General features: G+C 44.6%; 1 protein-coding gene across 4 annotated transcripts in view; it reads left to right on the forward strand.

Annotated features, from left to right (window-relative positions):
* Positions 1-25,048, forward strand: part of FGF1 (fibroblast growth factor 1) — a 64,728-nt gene that overhangs the window by 31,359 nt on the left and 8,321 nt on the right. For all 4 annotated transcript variants that reach the window (XM_081937422.1, XM_081937423.1, XM_081937421.1 and 1 more), the window contains one exon: positions 22,072-22,272. In XM_081937422.1, coding sequence (XP_081793548.1) covers positions 22,137-22,272 — 136 coding nt within the window. In that variant the 5' untranslated portion in view covers positions 22,072-22,136. The remainder of the gene's footprint in view (positions 1-22,071; positions 22,273-25,048) is intronic.

Genomic DNA, 25,048 nt, shown 5'->3' on the forward strand with positions numbered 1-25,048 from the left:
ATTTATTTTATTTGTTTGTTTGGTTTGTCAAGCATGCATAAGATAGTAGATATAGGCACATACAAGATTATGAATATATGAAATTGATGCAAATAAATGGGGCTGTTAGGACAGGGATGGTAGGCACGTTGGTGCGCTTATGCATGCCCCTTACAGACCTCTTAGGAATGGGGTGAGGTCAACAGTAGACAATCTATGGTTAAAATTTTGGAGGTTTGGGAAAGAAACCACTGAGTCAGGTAATGCATTCCAGGCATTGAAAACTCCTTTGGTGAAGTCATATTTTCTGCAATCGAGTTTGGTACAGTTTACCTTAAGTTTGTATCTGTTGCGTGATTGTGTATTGGTGTGGTTGAAGTTGAAGTACTCATTGACAGGTAGGACATTGTAGTAGACAATTTTATGTACTACGCTTAGGTCAGACCAAAGGCAGCATAGTTTTAAATTGTCTAAGCCCAAAATTTCAAGTCTGGTGGCATAAGATATTCTGTTGGGAGTAGTGGAGTGGAGGACTCTTCTTGTGAAATATCTCTGGACTCTTTCAATTGTATTAATGTCCGATATGCAGTGTGGGTTCCAGACAGATGAGCTGTATTCGAGAATTGGTCTAGCAAATGTTTTGTATGCTCTGGTTAGTAGTACAATGTTACCAGAGAGGAAGCTCTTCCATTCTAGGCTGCATAAACAGAGGGATAGAATCAAGATCACGTGAAGTATTAATACCATTTTATAACACCTTGGTAAGGCCACACTTGGAATACTGCATTCAGTTTTGGTCGCCACGATGTAGAAAAGATGTGGAGACTCTAGAACAGTGGTTCTCAACCTTTCCAATGCCACGCCCCTCATGTTGCGGTGACCCATAACCATAAAATTGGTGTCTTGGTTCCTAAGATCATCGAAAATATATGTTTTCCAGTTTTAGGTAACCCCTGTGAAAGGGTCATTCGAAAGTGGTTGAGAACCACTGCTCTAGAAAGAGTGCAAAGAAGAGCAACAAAGATGATTAGGGGACTGAAAGCTAAAACATATGAAGAACGGTTGCAGGAACTGGGTATGTCTAGTTTAATGAAAAGAAGGACTAGGGAAGACATAAGCTACCCAGGATTAGGTTAGAAACTCTTAGTGCCTTTTTGGCAATGTTGTTACAGTGGGCTCTGGCATTTAGATCATTGGAGATGAGCACTCCAAGGTCCTTGACAGAGTGGGGGGGGGAGGGTCATCTACAAAGTTGTATCCGGCCAGCTTATATTTTGTGTTCTGATTATCTCCTAAAAATTCTGTTTCCTTGAGAACTTTTCAAGAAATCTAACAGACTTAGTTTTACCCCCCCCAAAAAAAACCTACCTGATGTACTCTTGTATATGAACAGGAGGATCTGCAGGGGGTCAAAAAATCAAGACGACGGCCACAACCATGAGATCAGAGCCCTGTCCTTTTTCTTGTGAATTGCATAATAATAAATCTCACAGTTGTGACTGCCACCTTCCAAAGGAAGGCACAGATGTCGGAAATATCTTTTGATTGAAGTTTGTCTTATCCTTAAATGAACCCCTGCAGAATAAGGTTTAATTTACTACTATTTCTGCACCAGCTTTTCTTTGTGATCGAATGAATATATCATTTTTGGAAGAAAATAGCATTTTAGCCAGATTAACACTAGATGTCCCCCTTGCAAGCTAATTTGCTGTTGCCTTCAAGAAACAGGCAGAACTTTGAAAACAGTTGAATACCTATTGGAAGATTAATTCAGCTGGTTTACTAAGCCATTCATTCTGCGGTGACATTCAGATTTACATTTGCCTCTTTCCTACCTACCTATAGAGATTTTTTTTAAAAAAAAGCAACTAGGAACAAATATGCAATCATGTTCAGAGAATGCACGGCTAGTGTATTTGAGTGCAATACATCCATTTTAAGGTCTTCTGTTGCAGCTATAATATTATCATATGTGTCTGTTCATGTACCACATATGAAATTGTATAAATACATGTGTATGCATGTGTGTATATATATATATATATATGTGTGTGTGTATGTGTATGTATGTATGTATATGTATGTATGTATGTATGTATGTAAGTAAGTATGTATGTAGATAGATAGATAGATAGATAGATAGATAGATAGATAGATAGATAGATAGATAGATAGATAGAGAATGTAAGTTCAGTTCAGTACACATGCACAGAACTGAAAAACAAGATGGCGGTACCTATGGCACTGCCCAGAGAACCAATTCGGTGGCGTGGCAGGTCTGGGTTGCTGCCGGTTCCAGTGACCCAGGCCACCAAACCACTACTGGTTTAGCTAAACCAGGAACTGATACATATGCATATACATACACATATACCTGTGGTGGGTTGGAGGCAGTACGGAGCACCGGATACCCTTCCGGTACTGCGTTCCGGAGGGCCCACCTGCCTGCCCAAGCTCCTTACTGGTCTTTTACATCTTTGGCACTTCCGTGCATATGCACGGCGCATACAGCACCTGCGTAATGCTCTGCTGAGTAGCTGGAGCATCGTGGAGGCTCGTGGAGGTGCTAAGATGCATGTGTGCACTACATGCCTGTGTGTGCGGGCTTCATGCATCCATGTGGACACCACCGGGCCCGTTCCAACCGGTACTGTTGGAACAGGATCCGGAACCCACCACAGACATATACACATATGCGTCGGAGAAGGAGAGGGAGAGGGAGAGGGAGGGAGGGAGAGAGAGAGACCACAGATTTGTAAGGGGGTAAAGACACATATTAAAACTAAATTGCTTAATTAATATTACCTTGTACAATCAAAATTATTAAAAGCAAACATGCTTCTCCACTTTTTTTTAGTCTGTTCAGCAGTGTATTAGAATCAATGTTCGCGCTAAGGTGTGCGGGTGCGCGGTAGCGCACATGGCAAGAAAGTACCACGCAGCAGTTTCCAACTGCTGTGCAGTGATTTCTAATGTCACAGGCTCTGGAAGCTGAGGGGCCTCAGATTTTCTGTCCTGGTTAGGTTTAGCACTGGCACAGGAGTGGGGACAGCAGCAGGACCTTACGAAGCACGGCCGGTCTCCTAGGACCTCCTGGGGGCCGGCTGTGCCGCTCAAACTACAGCCAGTCGCCCTGTATTCAGCAAAGCAAGCGCGGGGAAGTCCTTTGCAGGCGGCTAGAATTGGCCACCCGCAAATGACCTCCACAGACTTGTTTTGATGAGCACAGGGCAACCGACAGTACTTTGCGTAGTTTGAGGTGAAGCCACCAAAGCCCCCGCCCCCACCGGAATAACTGCTGCCGCCGCCTCCAACAGCACTGTTGGATTTGCCGCCCGGTGCTGCGCTGAGGTGAAGCTGCGCAAGCTCCCGCCGGTGCCCCCACCCATGGCAGCGGCGGCGGTGCCTCCCCCTCCACTCGGAGTACCTGAGCTGGGCCCCACATTATCTCTGTCACCTCCTCCTCTGCCGCCGTGCTTTTGAGGAGCCATGAGGCCTTTTTTTCCCTGCGGGATGGGAGCTGTATGGCAGGTGCGAACCGACCGCGGGAGGGGAAAAGGGCACTGGAGCCCTGGCAAAGGTGAGGTGGCGAGGAGGAAACCGATGGCGGCGCCATCGTAGGAGCCAGTAGGAAGGGGGCAGAGGGGGCGGGAGCAGAAAAAATAAGGCTTCATGGCTCCTCAAAATCACGGTGGCGGAGGAGGAGGCGGCAGGGATAACATGGGGCCCAGCTCAGGTGCTCCGAGTGGAGGAGGAGGCACCGCCACTGCTGCCATGGACGGGGGCACCAGCAGGAGCTTTGGCAGCTTCACCTCAGCCGCAGCGCCAGGCAGCAAATGCGGTGGTGCTGTTGGAGGAGGAGCGGCAGCAGTATTCTGGTGGTGGCGGGGGCTCGTTGGCATCTTCAGCAGCAGCCCTGCCCCCAGTGAAAAAAATGAAGATGGAGCAAATCCAGACAGAGGTAGCCAGAGCGGCACCGAGGTGAAAGAGCAACATGACTTGAGGAATTCTGGGAGTTGAAGTCCACAAGTCTTAAAAGCTGTCAAGTTTGAAGACCCCTGGGGTTTTTTTCTAAAGGGTTAGGGGTGCAAGGGTCTTGTAACTTGACAGCTTTAAGACTTGCGCACTTCAAATGGCAGAGTTTCTGAACCAACATTTTGGTTGCTAAGCAGGAGCATTGTTAAGTGATACATATTATATAACACTTTTAATTAAGCGGGTACCTTGAATAAACATAACTTTGAGTTTCAAATAATACTGATTTCATTGTTCTCTTAGGTGACATCTGTGAAAAAATTCAGGTGCTCAGGCATGAAAATGTGCCGCTCAAACACTATACTTTTCTGCTCACACTGAAAGAAATTAGAGGGAACATTGATTAGAATATCTTGTAATCAGCCATTATTATTTTTGAACTATGGGCACAATGGCTCACTAATTAAAGACACTAAGCTGGTCAGCTGGAAAGCTGATAGCCAGGTTTTGAGACCTGAGCACTGCACAATGGGGTGAGTTCCCATTCTGTCTCAGTTTCTGCCCACCTAGTTCAAAAGCATGCAAATGCGAGTAGATAAATAGGTCTCCACTAGTTTCCAATTCATCTTCAAGACCAATTCAAAGTGTTGGCTTAAATTGATAGATTCTACATATCTTAAGGTGTTGATACCTGAGTAGATCAATTTAGAACAATTCTTCAGCAAACTTTTAGTTTTATTAAAACTAAATCAGCTTAGCAAGAGATTAGGCATTGCAAAACTTCCACGGGTGCTTCCCTTCTATTAAGGTTTGTGCAAATCATCCCATCAAAGCAGTTTCATAAAACTGTGCTCCTAAGAATATAGTGATCGCCTCACTGGAAAATGCAATAAAGTTCACTTCTGGCTAAGAGAAATGCCAAAGAGGACGGTACTTTGTGTCATGCAAAATATCCTACAAAATAAAAACATATTGTCCTGTTTCCTAAATAGCTTTTGTTGAAGATTAGGTGAAGGAATGAGGCTAGACACGTCTGAGGAGATTTAACGTGGTTTATTGCAACAGGCACAGTCAAAACTATAAACAGGAGAGAATCAGCACCTTCCCTGCTTGACAGCTATTTATACGGAGCTGTCAAGCAGGGCAGCCAATGGCAACAACCTGAGCAGCCCGCGGTCAGCCAAGCCGCGTCTTAGCCAATCAGGCGCAAGGCAGACCGGTCGTAGATCAAGGATAGAACACTTCTTCCCCCCCCCAGCGAGGACACACACGTGGAAATCGCGCAAGCATAATCACGAAGATAGGCGGGGCGATGCTGGATCCACCCAGAACGCCTCAGAGTAGGGTAAGATTCCAGCGGAGGAGGATGTGCCTGTGGACTCTCCTCCCTGATGGGAGTGTAGCTCCAGGTGACATCATTGGAACCCGGTCCAGAAGGTGGAGCCTGCAACACAGGTAGGACAGGGCGAGGGGCCACAGCCATAGTAGACGGGCTTGAGAATGGCTGCTGGTGGGCAGTTGCGGAAGAGAGGCCTGACTCAGGGAAGGCCTGCAGATAGGGGAAACCAGGAGGGGCGTGTCTGGGAAAGCCTGCCCCTTCGAGAGGGGGCCTGAAAATGGCGTCCGGTGCTGTGTGGTCCAGGAGGTGAAGGGTCTCGCTAGGAAGCATGGCCACTGGCAACAGCATGTTGGGGGTCGAAGATGGAACGGACGTGGCCGGCCTTGGTGGATCGGATTGAGAGGTAGTCTCCGGTGGTAGGTGGCGCCTTAATTGATCCACATGACGCCGCCATTCGTTGCCATTGGGTAGGTGGACCCTGTAAGAACAGGGACCAGTTATAGAGGTGATGGTGGCAGGCACCCACCTTGGATCCCCCGAGTATGATCTGGCCCAGACAAGGTCCCCAACCCGGAAGCTACGGGGAGGGGGCCCCAGGTTGCCAGGCTGTTCCCCAGAATAGAGTGGGTGCAATCTGTCTAGGGTGGTCCATAGGCGCCGACCCATCAGCAGCTCCGCGGGGTTTTTCCAGAGTGGGGGCAAGGGGTGGAATGCTGTCCTAGAAGGTAAGCAGCCACCCTTGCAGGCCAATCGCCCCCAGCCATCCTTCCCAAGGCCTCTTTGGACGAGCAGACAGCGCGCTCCTCCCGGCCATTGCTGACAGGATGGTATGGGGCGACCGGGGCATGGCGGATGCCCTGGGCATCCAGGAATTCTTGGAAGGCCATGGATGCAAACTGTGGCCCATTGTCAGATATGACAATGTCCGGCAGGCATGGGTGGCGAAAAGGCACCGCAAGACCTGGACAGTGGACTCTGCCGTGGTGGAAGCCATCAGGACGAGCTCCACCCAGCGAGAGTACGGGTCCACGACCACCAGGAACGACTGGCCACGGTAGGGCCCCACAAAATCCAGGTGTAGGCGGGACCAAGGACCCCTGGACAGCTCCCATTCCCTAGGGGTCGCTGCTGGGAGTGCAGGCCGGGGCTGTTGGCAGGGGGAGCACTGGGCCACCCAGGATGCTATCTCATCGTCCAAACGTGGCCACCAGACATAGCTGCAGGCGAGCGCTTTCATGCACGCTATGCCTGGGTGGCCCTCATGAAGGCGAGACAGCACCTGGTGGCGAAGGGCCAGTGGGATAATCACCCTGTCACCCCACAGGAGGCACCCACTGTGGAGGGACAGCTCCAGCTGCCGGGTTTTGAAGGGGCAGAAGTCATCGGGAACCCTCCCCTCCGGCCAGCCTCTCATGACCCGTGCCATGACCTGTGAGAGGACAGGGTCAGCCCTGGAAAGGGCAGCCACATTGCTAGCTGACAGTGGCAGGTCCATGTCAGCAATAGCGAGGACGGAGAGGCAAGGGACAGCTGGCGTGTCAGAACTAGGTAGGGGGCAATGGCTGAGGGCATCAGCATGCCCCAGCTGCTTCCCAGGCTGATAGAGCAGGGTGTAGGAGTAGGCTGCCAGGAACTCCGTCCAGCAGGTCATACACGGGGACAGAATAGGTGGGGTTGGACGGTCACCGGCCAGAAGCCCAAGGAGAGGCCCAAGTGTAAAATGCCATCCATAGAGATAATCGTGGAACTTTTTAACCCCAGACACAGCAGCCAGAGCCTCCTTGTCAATCTGGCTGTAGTTCCTCTCTGCTGGAGAAAGTGTCCAGGAGTAAAAAGCTATGGGGGCTTCTGAGCCATTTCGGAGAACATGGCACAGGACAGCCTCCAAGCCCACGGGGGATGCGTCACATGCTAGCGTCAGAGGCAGCCTGTCACTATACTGAACTAGGACTGCCAATGACGTAAGCATGGCTTTGACAGCCGTGAATGCATACACTTTGTGGCTTCCCCATCGCCAGGCCACAGATCAGTCGAGCAACCGATGCAGCAGCTCGGCTAGTGACGCCTTGTGAGGCAAAAACGGCACGTAAAAATTCAAGAGCCCAAGGAACGCCTGAAACTCCTTGGAGGCAGGCGTCGGGGCGTTCCTTATGGCAGACACCTTGGAGGGGGTGGGGTGGATGCCCTGGGCATCTATGGAGAAGCCCAGGAAATCCATCTTTTGCGCAGCAAAAGAACATTTGCTGCGTTTTAATTTTAAGCCCGTGCCCCTAAAATTCTCAAGGACCTTCCACAGGATTTCAATGAGTCCTGAGCGGCTGTTTGCAGCGATCACGACATCATCGAAATAAGGAATGACGCCAGGGAGCCATGGAGCAGTTGCTCCATGAAGCTCTGGAAGATCCCTGGGGCAACGGAGATGCCAAATTGTAGGCGGCAGCAGCGGAAAGCTCCTTGGTGGGTGACGATGGTTTTGGCAGCCACCGCATCGTCATCCACCAGGAGCTGCTGGTAGGCCTGCGCCATGTCCAGTTTAGCGAAAATGCAGCCCTGCCCCAGAGAATGGAGCAGGTGCTGCACCACAGGGACTGGATAGGGATTTGCCTGGAGGGCAAGGTTGATTATCAACTTATAGTCAGCGCAGATGCGGACAGACCCGTCGGCCTTGACAGGGACCACAATTGGAGCCTCCCATCTGGAATGGTCGACGGGCTCTAGCACGCCCTGCACCAACAATTTGTCCAATTCACTCTCAAGGCAAAAGGCACCCTGCAGGCCTTCAGCCTGATTGGGGCAACCCGGGGGTCAAGGTTAAGAGAAATTGGGGTACCCTTATACCTACCAAGCTCCCCATCGAAGACATCGGCATAAGCGGCCAGGACGTCCTCAATGTCGGGGGGTATGTCATCTGTATGATGCACCCCGTGCAGTGACAGGCCCAAGGCAGGGAACCAATCAGGCCCAGCAGGGCTGGCAGAGGGTTCTCTACTACCAGGACTGACAGGCATCCACTAAACCCCCATAGTCCGCCCACAGTGCGTAGCAACCCAGGGTGGGATTGATAGTCCCCTGGTAGTCACGTAAGGTCGTGTCCGGAGGTGCTAACTTTACTTTACTTTACTTTACTTTACTTTATTCATATTTCTAGACCGCCCCCTCTCCCGAAAGGGACTCAGGGCGGTGTACAGTCAGTGGAATACATAAAAAGAACACATAAATACACAAATACTTAAATATTTAAATACTTAAATGCTTAAATGGAGGAGGTTGTAAAAACTGTACATTCAAGTAAAGCATTTAAAATACATTATTTAAAAAACGACCCCTAAAAATACCCCAAAGAATTAAATTTAAAATAGTTACCACAGAAATTCCCAATTAAAATATCTGCCAGGAGGTAAAATAAAACTATGAGTGGGCCAAGCCGGCTAATCGAAACAGGTGAGTCTTTAGTTTTTGTCGGAAGGAGCGGAAGTCGGTGGTAGTTCTGATGTCGGAGGGGAGGTCATTCCAGAGGGTTGGGCCCATCACAGAGAAGGCTCTACTCCTAGGCGCCGCCCGTTGGCATTGCTTAGTGGACGGCACCAGGAGAAGTCCCTCCCTGTGAGAGCGAATTGGTCGCAGGGATGTATGCGGCAGGATGCGATCCCGCAGGTAGCTAGGTCCTGTGCCATGGAGCGCTTTAAAGATGGTGATCAACACCTTGAAACACACCCGAAAAACCACAGGCAGCCAGTGCAGCTCGCGCAGGAGAGGTGTTATGTGGGAGTACCTAGTACTCCCCGTGATGGCCCGTGCGGCTGCGTTCTGAACTAGCTGTAGTCTTCGGGCGCGTCCCAGGGGAAGCCCCATGTAGAGGGCATTGCAGTAGTCCAGACGAGATGTCACCAGCGCATGAGTGACCGTGCGTAGGGCATCCCAGTCCAGTAACTGGCCCCGCATAATGCTGGGGCAAAGACGGGAAAAGTCAGCCCAAGAGAGGAGGGTGCAGAAAGACCCGGAGTCAACCTCCATTAGGCAGGGAGACCCCTCGAGTAAAACGGAGACTTGTATCTTCTTCGCACCTGTGGATGCACGGTTGACCAACACTGCAGGGGTGGCAGGGAAGTCCGGCTCCACGGCAAAACAGTCATCTTGGTGGCGCTGTTGACGGCGAGGTTGCTGAATGGCAGACTGTCCTGGCTGGCTGGGCGTCTGGCCGTGGACCTCAGGGCACTGCTGAAACGGTAGGGCAGCCCGGCAGACTATGGAGCTGTCAAGCAGGGCAGCCAATGGCAACAGCCTGAGCAGCCCGCGCTCAGCCAAGCCACGTCTTAGCCAATCAGGCGCGACTTGGCTGTTGCTAGCTGTCAGGCAGGCAGTCCAGTCGTAGGTCGATGATAGAAGAGCTTTATAGGACATAGCTACATGAGGGATTTTCAAAATGAGAATTACCTAATTTCTGGAGGGGGGGGGACCACAAATTATTCAGGCAGTGTATGTACACTGTCAAAATGCTCTTCAACTTCATCTAAGCATTATGTTTGCACTGGCAATGCAGGGAACAAGGACCAGAACGAGTTTTGAAAGATTGCTTATGCCCATGGGCCTAAGCTATCCATTAAACCCATCCATCAATCACAGCACTTTATTTATTAATTATGATTTCTACATGCTAAACTCTCTTTTTCTGGTGTAGCGTCTTCTGTGTTCAGAACTGCTGGACATCTTGAGATTTGTAAATATCCTTTTTTTCTAGAACGAAAACTAGAGAAAAGAGATGAAAGGAAAGAGCAAGCTGGACAGTAACTCATAAGTAAAAAAAATTTGGTCAAATGTGATTGGACACACAAGGACTTTGTGCATACGTTCTTAGTGTATATACAAACAACAAACTGATAAATCATAAATTTTAAATCATAAGATACAATCACAAATTATACAATACAAACAACAAAGTGATAAATCGTAAGATACCAATAGGAGAACGTAATAGGAAATATGAAAAGATTAATAGCAATACAGCCCTACTACATGGGTAAATATCCTTAGGCATAAGACAGTGCTGTAGGGAGTATGTGTTTAGCAGAGTGATGGCACGGGAGGGGGGGAGTGTGGGGACTGTCTCTGTGCCTAGTTGTTTTAGCATGCAATGCTCTATAACAGCATCCTGAGGGAAAGAATGGAAACAGTTTATGTCCAGGTTGTGAGGAGTCTGTAGATATTTTCTCAGCCCTCTTTCTGGCTTGTGCAGGATACAGGTCCTCAATGGAAGGCAGGCAGGTCACAATTGTTTCTTCTGCAGTCCTAACTATCTGTTGAAGTCTGTACCTGTCCTGTTTGGTTGCTGTGCCAAAGTATGCAGTTATAGAATTACAAACAGCAGATTCAATAATTCCTCTGTAGAATTGTATCAGCAGCTCCTTGGGCAGTCTGAGCTTTCTGAGTTGATGAAGGAAGAACATTCTTTGTTATGCCTTTTTAATGATGGTTCTAATGTTAGGTGTCCATTTCAAGTCCTGGGAGATTATAGAAGCCAAAAACATCAAGGTGTCTACTGTTGATTTAAAAAAAAACCTGTGTTGTCCGATTTTGTAAGAGGTGGAAGAATAGGAGGGCTCCTCCTAAAATCTACTATCATCTCGTCAGTTTTAAGTGTATTCAGCTTCAGATTGTTCTGGCTGCACCAGAAGGCTAATTGTTCAACCTCTCATCTGTAAAACAGGAATTGCCTTACCTTTCAAGTTTATTGTTTTCTATTAAAGTTTAGATTCCTATTCAACTTATCCTTTCAGTCTATTAAATCTATTTTTAATTGCTTTCAATGCAGGTTTAGAAGAGTACAAAAACATCTGTCTCATACTACTGTTCCTTTGGCTCAAGTGTTGAGTCTGCAAAGAATGTCAGTGGCAAGCTTTCTGCTTGGCAAAGTAACTGCTCAACCGCAAAAAACTAAAGAAGTTGGACAAATGTAATTCCATAAACATTATTGTAGGAGGCAAGGGAAAGGAAGAGATATTGTTTTCATACAAGATGATGGAAGGAAACCATGAAATACAGACCTTAAAAAAATATCTCCCACCTCACTTCCAGAGAAAATAGAGAAGAATTTTCAGATCTCAGACAGATGAAAATTCAAGTAGAATACAGCTAAAGATGAATAACAGATCTTTAGTTTTAAACAGTTAATGGAGCCTTTATATCTGTAAGGAGATAAAGATAAATACGAAATCAAAGATTTAGAAGAAGATTGGATGAATCAAGATCTGAGAAAGAAATGGCATGGATGAGGAAGGGGAAAGTAATCCATCTGTGGGACCATTTATTATTTTTCATAAGTGTTCAGTCCACTGAGTGTGCCCCATCTTGGAACATACACAGCAGTGGTGGGTTTCAAAAATTTTTAGAACCTCTTCTGTAGGTGTGGACTGCTTTGTGGGAGTGGCTTGCCGGCCATGTGACTGGGTGGGAGTGGCTTGCTGGCCATGTGACTGGGTGGGAGTGGCTTGCTGGCCATGTGACTGAGTGGGAGTGGCTTGGCAGTCATGTGACTGGGTGGGTGTGGCCAACTTGTAAAATGTGGTGAAACTCACTTAACAACACTCTTGCTTAGCAACCAAAATGTTGGCTCAGGAACTCTGGCATTTGAAGCACGCAAGTCTTAAAGCTGTCAAATTACAAGACTCTTGCACCCCTAACCCTTTAGAAAAAAAAACCCAGGGGTCTTCAAACTTGACAGCTTTAGGACTTGTGGACTTCAACTCCCAGAATTCCTCCTCTGGCTCTTCATCTTGATGATGTGCAGACAGACGGGGGGGGGGGGAGGGAGCTGGAAGCGGTTCTAAACGGAACTGTAGATTTGTGGAACCTCTTCTACAGAAGAGGTTAGAACTGGCAGGAACCCACCCCTGATGCACAGGTACTAAAATGCAGCCAGAGAAACAAAAATAATGTGTATCTCACCAAGGTGAGCAATTCTAATTTGTACAAACTATGGAAGTTTTTTTTTCAGGCATACAAATTCAGGTGGTCCTCGATTTACAACCACAACCGAGTCCCAATTTTCTCCTGTTAAGTGAGATATTTGTTAAGTGAGTTTTGCCCCAATTTACAACCTTTCTTGCCACAGTTGTTAAGTGAATCGCTGCAGCTGTTAAATTAGTAACATGGTCGTTCAGGGAATCTGGCTTCCCTTCTGATTTTGCTTGTTAGAAGGTGGCAAAAACTGATCACTTGATTCAGGACACAGCAACCATCGTATCTATGAGTTGATTGTCAAGCGTCTGATTTTTGAGCATATGGCCATGAGGATGCCACAATGGTCTTAAGTGTGAAACGTGTTCATAAGTCGCTTGTTTTAGTGCTGCTGTAATTTTGAATGGTCATTAAATGAACTGTTGTAAGTCGAGGACCACCTGTACAGTACGTCAAGGGGGAAATGTACCTGTTGTGGCTTGTCGACCGCTGGCCTCTCCAGCAGCCGAATCAGATGAGTCAGGATCAGCATCAAGGCAACCTGAGAGCTCCGAGGGGGGAGAAGAAATGGAGTTGTCAGAAAGAGAGTCAGAGGTGGAGCCTGGGCCGTTCCTCAGCCTTCAGATGGAGAGTCAATAGCCCCCCAGGTCTGGAGGTGGCTGATGAGGAAGAGGAGGAACAGCTGGGTCTAGCGCCTGGCGCACAGAAGCACAGAAGGCAGAGGAGAGGAGAGTGTGAGCCGATCCTTGGGATGGAAGAGCCACCTCTGCTTGCGAAGCCTCACCCTAACTCTGGTGATAAAAGGCAGAGGGCGGAGATGAATACATGTGACAGATAACTATTCATCTCCCAGCCAGATGGACTTGTTAGCCTGCTGTGAGAGAGAGACTTTTTGCCAGGGCTGTTGGCCCTTCTAATAAAGGAATCGGTGATTAAGTACAGAGGGTTGGTCATGTTTGGGGAGCTGGGTCAGAACAGTACCATACATTTCAGAGGTTTGGAAAGAGTGGTGTAATTAGATAAGAACTGAAACTTGGCCAACATTACCAAGAGGAGAAGATAGGAAAAATATCTATTCCACTCAGCAATTGTTTTCTCTTGCATTTTTCCAGGTACCATTTATGATTTTGTAAGGTCAATTACAATTACAATTATGAGTCTGCAGAGATTCTGTCTTCCATGTCAAGGTTGTCCCAAAGGTGCTTTCTCAGGAGGCAACTGGACTTTCTTGTTTTTTTCTTTGAAGCTTTTTCACTTCTCATCCAAGAAGCTTCTTCAGCTCTGCCTGGATGGTGGAGAATGGAAGGATTTATATTCCTTGCCGACAGCCGGTCATTTGCATTCTTTTAAAGGGTCATTGAAGAACTTGGAGGGTTACTCAGGTGACCCTGAGGACACAAATAAACCTCCAAGTTCTTCAATGACCCTTTAAAAGAATGCAAATGACCAACTGTCTGCAAGGAATATAAATCCTTCCATTCTCCACCATCCAGGCAGAGCTGAAGAAGCTTCTTGGATGAGAAGTGAAAAAGCTTCAAAGAAAAAAACAAGAAAGTCCAGTTGCCTCTTGAAAAAGCACCTTTGGGACAATCATGGTTTGTGTAGATGTCCTTACAATGGCAAAATACTGAAATCATGCAAAGCAAACCATGATTGTGCTATTGAAAAAGTGAGAAAAAAATAAATTTTAATATGAATTTTGTGTTTTTTAAGATGGAAATTGTTTTGTATTTTTTAAATGTCTCCTTTTCTTAAGTGTATACTTACGAAGAACAACATTTTTTTGGAAAGAACGCATCTGAAAGTACATTTCAGCCAACCCAAATTCCATAAACTGCCCTATTTCTAATCTGCTCCATTAATCTGCAGTAATGGATTGCCTTCCACTATTATTCCAAGCCATTTTATAGCCACAGAATGTTAATAATGTTTCTTCAACTAAGAACAAAAATAAATAAAATGAAGGACCATGTAAGACAAGCTTTCAAATATTTTTTTAAATATAATTGTATTTCTTATGAAGCGCTATACTATTAGAACTCCTTTTTAAAAGATGATTGATTTGATTTGATTTGATATGATATGATATGATTTACATCCTGCATTTCCTACTGGGTGGTGAACATAATATTGTCCTCATTTTTTCCCCACAACAATCTACTCATGGAATAATCTTAGGTGACAGAAACTGACTGGGACAAACTTACTCAATGAGTTACCATGGCTATGAGTGGATTTAAACCTTGATCTTTAAATCCTGGCTCTAAATTCAGCATTCAATTAATCAAGCAAAAAAGCAACCATTTCCTGACAGTTAGAACAATTAATCAGTGGAACAACTTGTCTCCAGAAGTTGTGGGTTCTCCAACACTGGAGGTTTCTAAGAAGATATTGGACAACCATTTGGCTGGTATAAAGTCACTTGCCTGAGCAGGGAGTTGTACTAGAACACCTCCACAATCTCTTCCAACTTGTTATTCTGTTATTATAAGCGCTGCACCAGGGGTGTCAAACTCAAGGCCTGAGGGCTGGATCCAGTCTGCAGGATGCTTAAATCTGGCCCATGGAGGTGCCCTGGAAATAGCAAAGGACTGGCCTGCGGTGCCTCTGTCAGCAAAAACGGAGCTCAGGGAGGCCGCGCAAGGCCCTCCTAGGTTCCCTTTTCCACCCCAATGGCCTCCTGCAGCCCTCTGCCAGCAAAAACGGAGGCCCCGGGAGGCCACACACTCTGTTTTTGCTAGCCGAGGGATGCAGGAGGCCATCATGGTTGAAATGAAATGAAATTGAGTTTGACACCCCTGCCCTACACCATACTGGTTCTCCTTCAGATTAAATGCCCCTTAGTTCAACGCCACATGGTTCCAATAAACTTTGTTCTGTAAGCTTACACATGCCTGTGAAAGGAATTGGAACTGAAAGACGTCATCCATCTACCTACCTACCCATTCATCCGTCCATCCACCAAATCTGCAACAGAATCATTTGCCAATCAACAGAAGTAGGGCAGGGGAATCCTAAGTAAACAGTGGCATAGACGCCTGTTGACAAGTTCCAGATAAAGCTCTGAATAACTGAAGAATCATTTGACAGAGTTGACAAGCCACAGCCCAACATTGGGATGAGTGAGATTTCTAATCAACTAAGATCAGTGAATTTTTTGCAATTGATGTCACCCAAAATAACTTTGAAACACCTATGCGCTTATACTCTCATTTTTTCAAATATTAATTGTAAACTACAGGAAAAAATATTACAGAATACTAAAATACGCTTTAAAACGCATAATTGACAAAAAGCCCTTTAACCTTAAAACATTTAGAATAAAATGACTTGTCCATTGTTTCAATATGATTCTTTTAGTCAACAGCCTCTCTGTTCCTATGCTCACTATAATAATTCCCGATAAGCAGTCAGTTCCAAAGCTTTGGTATATAGTTTAACATTACATTTAAATCTTTAACATTTTAAGCAGGGATCCCGAACCCCTGAGCCACAGTCCACTACCGGACCATGGCCCATTCAGAACCGGGGCATGCAAGCAGCGGACAAGCGCTTGCGCACACACAGTTCCCATTTCCATATGTGGCACACATGCCTGCCATTCCCACAAAACCATCTCCTCTCCCCCCCGCCAGGTCTGCCAAGTTGGCAAGGTTGGGGACCACTGAAAAAGTTCCTTGCTATTCCGTGTCTGTGTGTGTGTGTGTGTGTGTGTGTGTGTGTGTGTGTGTATGTATATGTATTTGTTTTCGTAGATTTTCACGGGTGTAGGTATGCTGGTCTTGTTGTATTAGGGTCTTTTCCCATGTAAGATTGAGATTGTCTTGGCAACGTTTCAGCGAGGTCTCACTCACCATCTTCAGGCTGGTGTTTTGGGCTCCATCAGCCTGGAGATGCCAAGTGAGACCTCACTGAAACGTTGCCAAGACAATCTCAATCTTACACGGGAAAAGACCCAAATACAACAAGACCAGTGTGTGTGTGTGTGTGTGTGTGTGTCTGTCTGTGTGTGTGTGTGTATGATTACATTATTCCAAACAAGATATCAGACAATCAAATGACCACATCATACAAGTCATTGAACCCTCAATTTTTTTAAACCACCGACATAGAGAATCGGATGTATATCCTTTCAAATGCATCCTTTAGGGAGGCCAATATACCCTAAATATATTTTTTTATAAATCAGATTTAATCTCAGATGCATAGACATTGTTTAAAATGTGAATCCATTGATAGGGGCATTACTGGAGAAAATCTCATTGTATTCCTGTCATGGATTCCATCACATAAGAGAACATCTTGGGTGTCAAAAGCCAAAAGCCAACATGGGTTTGTCAAAAACAGATCATGCCAGACTAATCTTATTGCATTCTTTGACAATGTGACAACATTAGTGGACCAGAGGAATGCTGTCAATATAGTTTACTTGGACTTCAGTAAGACATTTGATAAGGTAGAGCATAACCTACTACTAGATAAAGTATAAGAATGTGGGTTGGACAGCATCACCACCAGATGGATTTGTAACTGCTGAACAACCACACTCAATGTGTAGTCCTCAATGGAACTGCATCTACATGGAGGGAAGTATGCAGTGGAGTTCCCCAAGGCTCTGTTTTAGGGCAGTACTCCTCAACATCTTCATCAATAATTTGGATGAGGGAATAAATGGGGAACTCATCAAATTTTCAGATGACACCAAGCTGGCAGGAATAGCCAACACTCCAGAAGATAGGCTTAAGATACAGAAGGATCTTAACATTGAACATTGGGAACTATCTAATAAAATGAAATTCAATGGTGAAAAGAGTAAGGTTCTACATTTAGGCAACAAAAATGAAATGCACAGGTACAGTATAGGTGGTACCTTGCTCAACAGTAGTAACTGTGAAAGGATCTTGGAGTCCTAGTGGACGATCATTTAGATATTAGTCAACAGTGTGCGGCAGCTGCCCAAAAAGCCAACACAGTTCTAGGCTGCATCAACAGAGGGATAGAATCAAGATCACGTGAAGTGTTAATACCACTTTATAATGCCTTGGTAAGGCCACACTTGGAATACTGCATTCAGTTTTGGTCGCCACAATGTAGAAAAGATGTGGAGACTCTAGAAAGAGTGCAGAGAAGAGCAACAAAGATGATTAGGGGACTGGAGACTAAAACGTATGAAGAACGGTTGCAGGAACTGGGTATGTCTAGTTTAATGAAAAGAAGGATTAGGGGAGACATGATAGCAGTGTTCCAATATCTCAGGGGTTGCCACAAAGAAGAGGAAGTCAAACTATTCTCCAAGGCACCTGAGGGTAGAACAAGAAGCAATGGGTGGAAACTAATCAAGGAGAGAAGCAATTTAGAATTGAGGAGAAACTTCCTGACAGTTAGAACAATTTATCAGTGGAACAGCTTGCCTCCAGAAGTTGTGAATGCCCCAACACTGGAAGTCTTTAAGAAGATGTTGGATAGCCATTTGTCTGAAACGGTATAGGGTTTCCTGCCTAGGCAGGGGGTTGGTCTAGAAGACCTCCAAGGTCCCTTCCAACTCTGCTATTGTATTGTACTGTACTGTATTGTCTGCTTGTGCTCTCATTCATGGCTTCTCCTTTTATAGCCATTCATCCTCCCAATACATTTGATGGACATTGCAGTCTGGACTGCAAGGGATTGGGAGAAGCTGCTTTACATATTTCCTGCAGGTTGGTTGTGTCTTACTTGTTTCATCTTGCTGAAAAGGTTGGGAAAGAAATTTCACCATGGATGATGTTTCCTGCCCTTCTCCAAGCATTTTGAATAATTAAATGATTAGGCTTTCAACAAGAAAAAAAAACAAGCCAGACGACTTCCGGTCCCCGAAGGCGACAGACGTGTGTGTCCGCCGCTCGTCTCTTCGGTGGGCTCCTTTTAGGAGCACAGGGGGCCTTGGAGGGGCTCCCTGCCGCAGGGCAGCTTGTTTCCAGCTTCGCCCCAGGAGCCGGGGAGCGTGGGGGGTGCGTGGTGGCATTTTCCGCTGTCGCTGTGTGCCTTCGCCGATTGGATTCCGGAAAGAAAGAATCAATTAGACGTTACAGCTGAAGTGCGGTGAGGTGAGAGGTTTCCCTCAATCTCCTGTAAATCTATCTAACTGATGAACAGCAGCTTCTCCAAATTGTGGATTCAATCCTTTGAAGTGTTAAGATTGGAGGGGGGGTTTCCACCACCCCCCTTGGAAAAAGCAGCACTTGGAATATCTCTCTCTCTCGGAGGAGAGAGAGAGAGTTAAAAGCTAACTTTCACTTCCTTTAACAATGGGAGAATGATTCTTGCTACAATTGCAAGGGATGACTGCTGAGTTGTTGTTTTTAAACTATCTTATGAAAACCTTGGACATGTTGCTCCCTGGTCCCCTGTGAAGGCGGAGCCAAGATGGCCGACTTCCTCCTTCTTCTTTGCTTTTATGAATGAAGTTTCCCCTTTGAAAGAATTTCTGGCTTATATTATTCTACACCCCGAAGATCTCCTGGAGCCTCTCTTCTTATGTGGCTCCCTTGGATTTGGATTTGACTCTTATCCTCTGGCTTGCAGCTGTACAGGAGGATTAACTTTCACTTCTGGCTTGTTTGCCTCCACGATCTCTCCCAGCTGTGTATTCCACAGACGCCATTTCTTTTGCATAAGACTTATAGCTACCTCTGAACTTAGTATGGGACCTAAAAAGCCACCGCCTGGTAAGGCATCTTCAGCCCCGACATCTTCTACATCTAGTCCGATTACACAACAGACACAAATGGCTTCATTTCTGCAACCTAAAACAACTGAAGAGAGTTCAAAGGACTTATCTGTTGCCCAAATGTTTCAAACTATTTTGAAGGGATAGGATGAACTGAAAAAACAATTGGCAGATGTAAATGAACAGCTCAGAGAAACGCAACAGCAAGCAACACAAAACAAACAGAGAATAGGTGTGTTGGAGGAAGACACGACTGGGTTGAGGGAGGAGGTTAAGACCGTCCAGAAGGGGAATAGAGAATTTGAAAATCATATGATAAAAGTGGAATTTGAAAGAATGTCTTTTTTTCTTAGATTTCAAAATTTACCAGAGACAGAAAATGAAGACCTTAAGGAGATTATGACCACAATTTTATCAGAATATATTAAAAGAGACAAACAACAGCTATGGTGGGATATTGATTTGATTTATAGGATCAATTCAGCATATGCTAGAATACACAACGTTCCAAGGGAAGTACATGTTAAATTTCTTAGAAAGACCACAAGAGATGAGGTCTTAGGAGCTCAGAGGGTGGGACCATTAAAATATAAAGACAAAGAAATAGCCATTCTTAAACAAATTCCGAAGAAAGTAAGAGATAAGAGGAAGAAATATTCCTCTTTATCAAAGAAATTATATGATAAAGGAGTTTGGTTTAGATGGCTATTGCCAGAAGGAATGTTGATCTTTTGGGAGGGCAACAGAATTAGAATCAACACAGTTGTGGAGGCAGAGGCCTTCATTAAAAAACACATTGCCTTTCTAGATGGAACAGGGGACAGTACACAAGATATGAAGGAGGGAGGGGCCATGGCTCTGCCAGAGGGTAGGGGGGAGGAAGCAACATCAAGAACACTCAGGTCACAAAAATAAGTTTGAAATATTATTGCAATTGTTGTTGCAATGTAATTGTTGGTAGTGATATATAAGATGATTGAATATATTGTTGATATAATGTAAAACAAAAAGCTGCCAATGTTTATCTTTTAATCTTTGATCTTTTTTTTCTGTAAAAGTTGTGAGATTTGGGGGGATTTCTACCCTTCGCACGATGTAGCTATCAAAAAATTTTATACCTACCTACCCCTTCCTATAAATATTTGTAAAAACCAATAAAATTCTTTTTTAAAAAAAGAGAAAAAAACAAGGATTGTCATGTTGTCTTTGGTGTGTACTCTTGCTCCTTCTTGAGCCTGTGTGTGTTTGTGTGTGTTCACTTTCATTTCCATAAAACCCAAAACCTTATCAGAAAATACAGTCTAGCAGACAAGCCAAGAGTAGAGCTATGTATGGAATACCAAAAACACAGGCCTAAGAAGATGAGAACACAGCTCATATCGATCACAGTATGACAATGAGGACAGGAGCTTGTATTCATTCAAGAATTCTGCTGGAGTCACAGGCGACTGACAAGCAAGGACAGATTCTAAAATTAGTGATAAATCTTAAAACAGAAACATGGAACTTGCTAACTTATTTCCAAATGTACTAGCAAGCTCCTTCATTAAAACATTCCAGAAGAGCCCTGGGAGCATGAGGCTATTAAATATATCAAGATAGCACCCTCATCTACCCCTCCTCATTTTAGCACTGGTAATACACAGATGTAGGTGTTGATGTAGAAATAGATTGAGATAGAGATCAGGGGCGGGTTCCGGCAGTCACTATGCTGGTTCGCTCATGGGGACGCCATCCATGCTTGATGCGCGCGGTGCGTGCATGCACAGAACAATAAAAATTGCTCTGCGCAAATGCAGAAGCCAAAAACAAGATGGCACCACCTATGGCACCGCTAGGAGAACTGGTTCAGGGGTGTGGCAGGCCTGGGTCACTGCCGGTCCCAGCAACCCAGGCCACCAAACTACTACTGGTTTGGCTGAAAAGGATCTGAACCAGTAGGAACCCACCACTGATAGAGATACTATAGATACTGTACATATATAGATCCATACACTCAGCCATATCTGTCTATTCCAAGGTTCAGTGAAGAACAAAGTTCCCACTGGCATCTGAAATTATCTGCCATCTGCAGGTGTGGTTAAAACAATATGTCTCACTTCTTGTTCTATATTTTTACTACTCTGTTTATCTCAGCTTTGGGGCCAGTTTTCAGAAAACAAATAAGCTAATGGCTTGTTTTTTTAGGTGGCCTAGAGATTGATGCTTCAAATAATTGTAACAAGGCATCCTGTCTGGAGCAAATACTCGCTGATAATACTACCAACATCATTTTTTTGGTGCCATGTGAGGTAAATGGAAGACTTGACCCGAGGAAGTTCTCAGAGAAGTGAAAAGGATTTGCCCATTTGCTGCTACCCAAACCCACATTTTTCTTAACCACTCCCATGTTTGGTGTTTGCTTTGAAAAAGAGCCAATTATTTGATACTTAATCAAACAACAAGGAACAGTCTTCAGTTATACTGTTGTGTGTGCGCATGTGCGTGTGTGCTCCCATGCGCTGTGGATCCCTTTTTCTCTTGTTGGGACCTCCTCTGATTATAAATGCAGCTTCCTGTCATTTGACATGGAAAACAGATGAAAGATCTAAAACATCTCACATGTAACAGAAAACTATGCCAAACCCTTACTTCTGGGTACATTTGTGCTATAATTCTGCCCATTCTACAGCATTTAGCTCTTCTCCAGAAGCTACCAATTTCTGATTACAAACAATAAAAGTAATCCGGGAAAGCTTAGGTCTTGCTTGCTTGCTTTCTTCTCTCTGCCTATTTTCTTTCTAGACAGAGACAGGGATTGAACTGGTAAACATATGGCCCTAGTCTTGCTTTCATTGTATTTGCTTTTATTTCTTAAACACCGTTTTATTGATTTAATGCTATGGCATACAGTAGGCATATTCAAAAAGGCTTTTCAAAGATTGAGGAAACCAAAGATACAGCATAGCCTTTTGCTCTGTATGTTGAATGATACTTTCGTGAGGTGGGTAATCCCTAAAATAATGTGTATAAATAATGCTTGGAAATTTCTTCTCCCTCTTTGAACTTGCCGTGACATGGAAGGTATCATTACTATTTTGGCTCCTTTCACTGAAATCCTGCTAAATTTCTTTTCCAGGACTGAAGACCTGAGACCAAGGAAGGAAAAGAGATGTCTAGAGGGAAATCACAACATTTCCTGCCATGACAGAAAAATTTGACCTGCCAATGGCAGATTACAACCAGCCCAAGCTTCTTTATTGCAGCAATGGTGGTCAGTTCCTGAGGATCCTTCCAGATGGCAAAGTGGATGGCACCAGGGACAGGAATGACAACCACAGTAAGCTGCTGCTATTGTTATTGTAGCTGTTATTTCTGACCCAACTAATAAGTTCAGTGACCTTCTCTTAGTGGCTTTCAACTTTGTGGCAAGGCAAAAGATTTGGAGGCATCCACTGTGTCAAGACCAAATGATTGTGCCACAATCCATATAAAAACATATCATTCTGTCACTTAATGAGAGTAAATGTCAGTGTTCCGATGGATGCCCTAATTAAATCATGAGTTTCAAGCCAAGCTTCAAAAGAAATCAAGTTATTTATTAGGAGCTTCATATCGGCACATTCCAAGTGTAGCCAACTCTGACCCCACATAATTTATGGTCCAGACTTGACCCTGTTTCCTCCCTCCCCTCAGGGTGTGTCATCAGTCACATTCACCAGCAGAGCAATTTCGCAGGGTGTAGAGATCACTCTCCTCCAGCTGCTGTGGGTAACCCTGGGAGACAGCCTTGAGAGAGATATGTCGGGAATGTGCTTTTGTTTTTGGCTGCTGTGCTGCTTCGCCATTTTCCCATCCCGCTTGCCTATGGCAACTCAAGAGCAGTGCAGGAATGCTGTGCGAGTTGACAGTAGAAACAGAATGCACAGACCTGTCCCCATCCCTATCCAGTTTGAGTGGTCCCAATACATTCTGCTGATATAACAAACAAAAAAACCCATTTATTTTTAGAGCAGTACTATAAATAAGATGTCAAATGCTATACACACATCCATAGCCACACACACATCCACCAACACTGAAAGTCGAATCAATTGTCAGAAGTAACCCATCCAAAGCCCATTAGAGTTTTAAGTGTGGTGTTAATTAATTAAACCATTAACTCAAGCATAAATTGTAGTTGGGTATGTCTGATACAAGCAGAGACCTAGATTCTATTTGTGTAATTAATCAAATTACTTTGGGGAAAATATTGGGGTATAGGTCAGGTCCTTCCTTGTCTTCAAGTTTACTGCATAGCTGAGTGGACCATCTAAGAATCTTAGGAACCTTCAACTGGAAATTCTGAAGCTAGGAGGCAAATCCTCCATTGGCCAAGCATTTAGCCACATGTATCAGGAGGGTCTCCTCAACTCTTCCTCCTACATTTATTCATTGATTATTGTTTGAGCTCAACTAGAGATGGGTAAGAGGACAGCCTACATGTCAGAACTGCCATCTCACATGCATTCGCTCGATGCCAGTTTGTTATGGACTCTGGGGGAAGGATATTGGATGGGTGGGGGAAAGCTTACTACACACCACAACTTCTGGAGACACAGCCTGAAGGTCAGAATGGCATGCAGCTGCATACCAGCCCACAATAAGAGACTGTTCAAACAATTCATTTGAATATGATTGGACAATGGGAGACCAGCAGTGGGAAGTGGCTCAAGGGGAGAACGTTAGAGATTTTTGTGCCTGAATTTCAGTAATGGCTTTGCTCTATTGTATTCTCCTTGACCATTAGTAAACTATACCTTTTTCACCAAATGGAGTCCAGGGTTGTTAGAATAGAATAGAATAGAATAGAATAGAATAGAATAGAATAGAATAGAATAGAATAGAATAGAATAGAATAGAATAGAATAGAATAGAATAGAATAGAATAGAATAGAATAGAATAGAATAGAATAGAATAGAATAGAATAGAATAGAATAGAATAATAGAGCTGGAGGGGACCTATTTCAACCCTCTGCTCAGGCAGGAAATCTTATTAAATAAAAAGGTTCTTATTTAAAGGTTCTAGCAGATGTAGGGCTGACACTACGCCAGCCTCCAAATATTCTCCTCTCCTTCTGTTAGTCGGAGAAAGGATCATGTATATTATATCAGAATGACAAAGCTCCAGGTGAAGACGCATAATGAGATTTTATGCAAAATGTTTGCAAAGGTCAAGTTATATTTCTGTTGTGCCTCTTTCTGGCACTATCTTCTGAAAAAGATGGACAGAGTACCTTTATTTTTTTAACATTTTTAAACATTTAATATTTCCCCACCCCACACTCCACATTGATCCAAATAGGAGAAGATATTATCCAGTTCTATTACAAAGCATTTACAACAGCTTACAAAGGCTGTTTCTAGATCTGGGCAGATGTTGATCCAATGGTCATGAATCCCCTTTAATGTCTAACTGGGGTTGGGCTCTTAGTTATTTTTAACAGATATATAATTTGGAGGGGGGAAAAGCTCTCTACAGTCTTAAACATAATATTTGTCTGGATTACACTGTTGCACCCATGTTCATTTGGACTAAATCCATTGACAGTTGCCTGTATGCCTTTAACCACATCTATTATTACAGTGAGAACCCACAAATGTATTGGAAAATAGTGCCATGCATTGTGCAAAGTGGTGAAAGAAACGACACCCACGAGCTAAGCTGAATCATGGAGGTAATGATGCCAAATATCATTCAGTCTACAATCCTCTTTGACTTGGTCCACGAAGAATTTAGTCTTTCCTCTGAGCATATCTTCATAACTCAAACACATACATGCCCCTCATATGTTCTGTATGAATGCATGCACGTGTAATGTGCATGTATATATAAAAAGTATGCAATTGCAACCTCTCTATCTAGATTTCAGGCACAATAGCCCACCTTTTAGGAAATTTTACACCAACAATTAACCTGTGGTACCAGTATTCTAAAAAGGACTACAGGAAAATTGGACATGTTTCTGCTACGGCAGCAAAAGCTATAAACATGTCTCATAAGTATTTAAAGCTTGTAGCTGCACTCCTTTACATATATTAAATCTTCTACTGACATTCCCTTCTTGATAATACC

This window comes from Natrix helvetica (assembly GCF_964273705.1).
Source record: "Natrix helvetica genome assembly, chromosome: 1".
Taxonomy (NCBI): Eukaryota; Metazoa; Chordata; class Lepidosauria; order Squamata; family Natricidae; genus Natrix; species Natrix helvetica.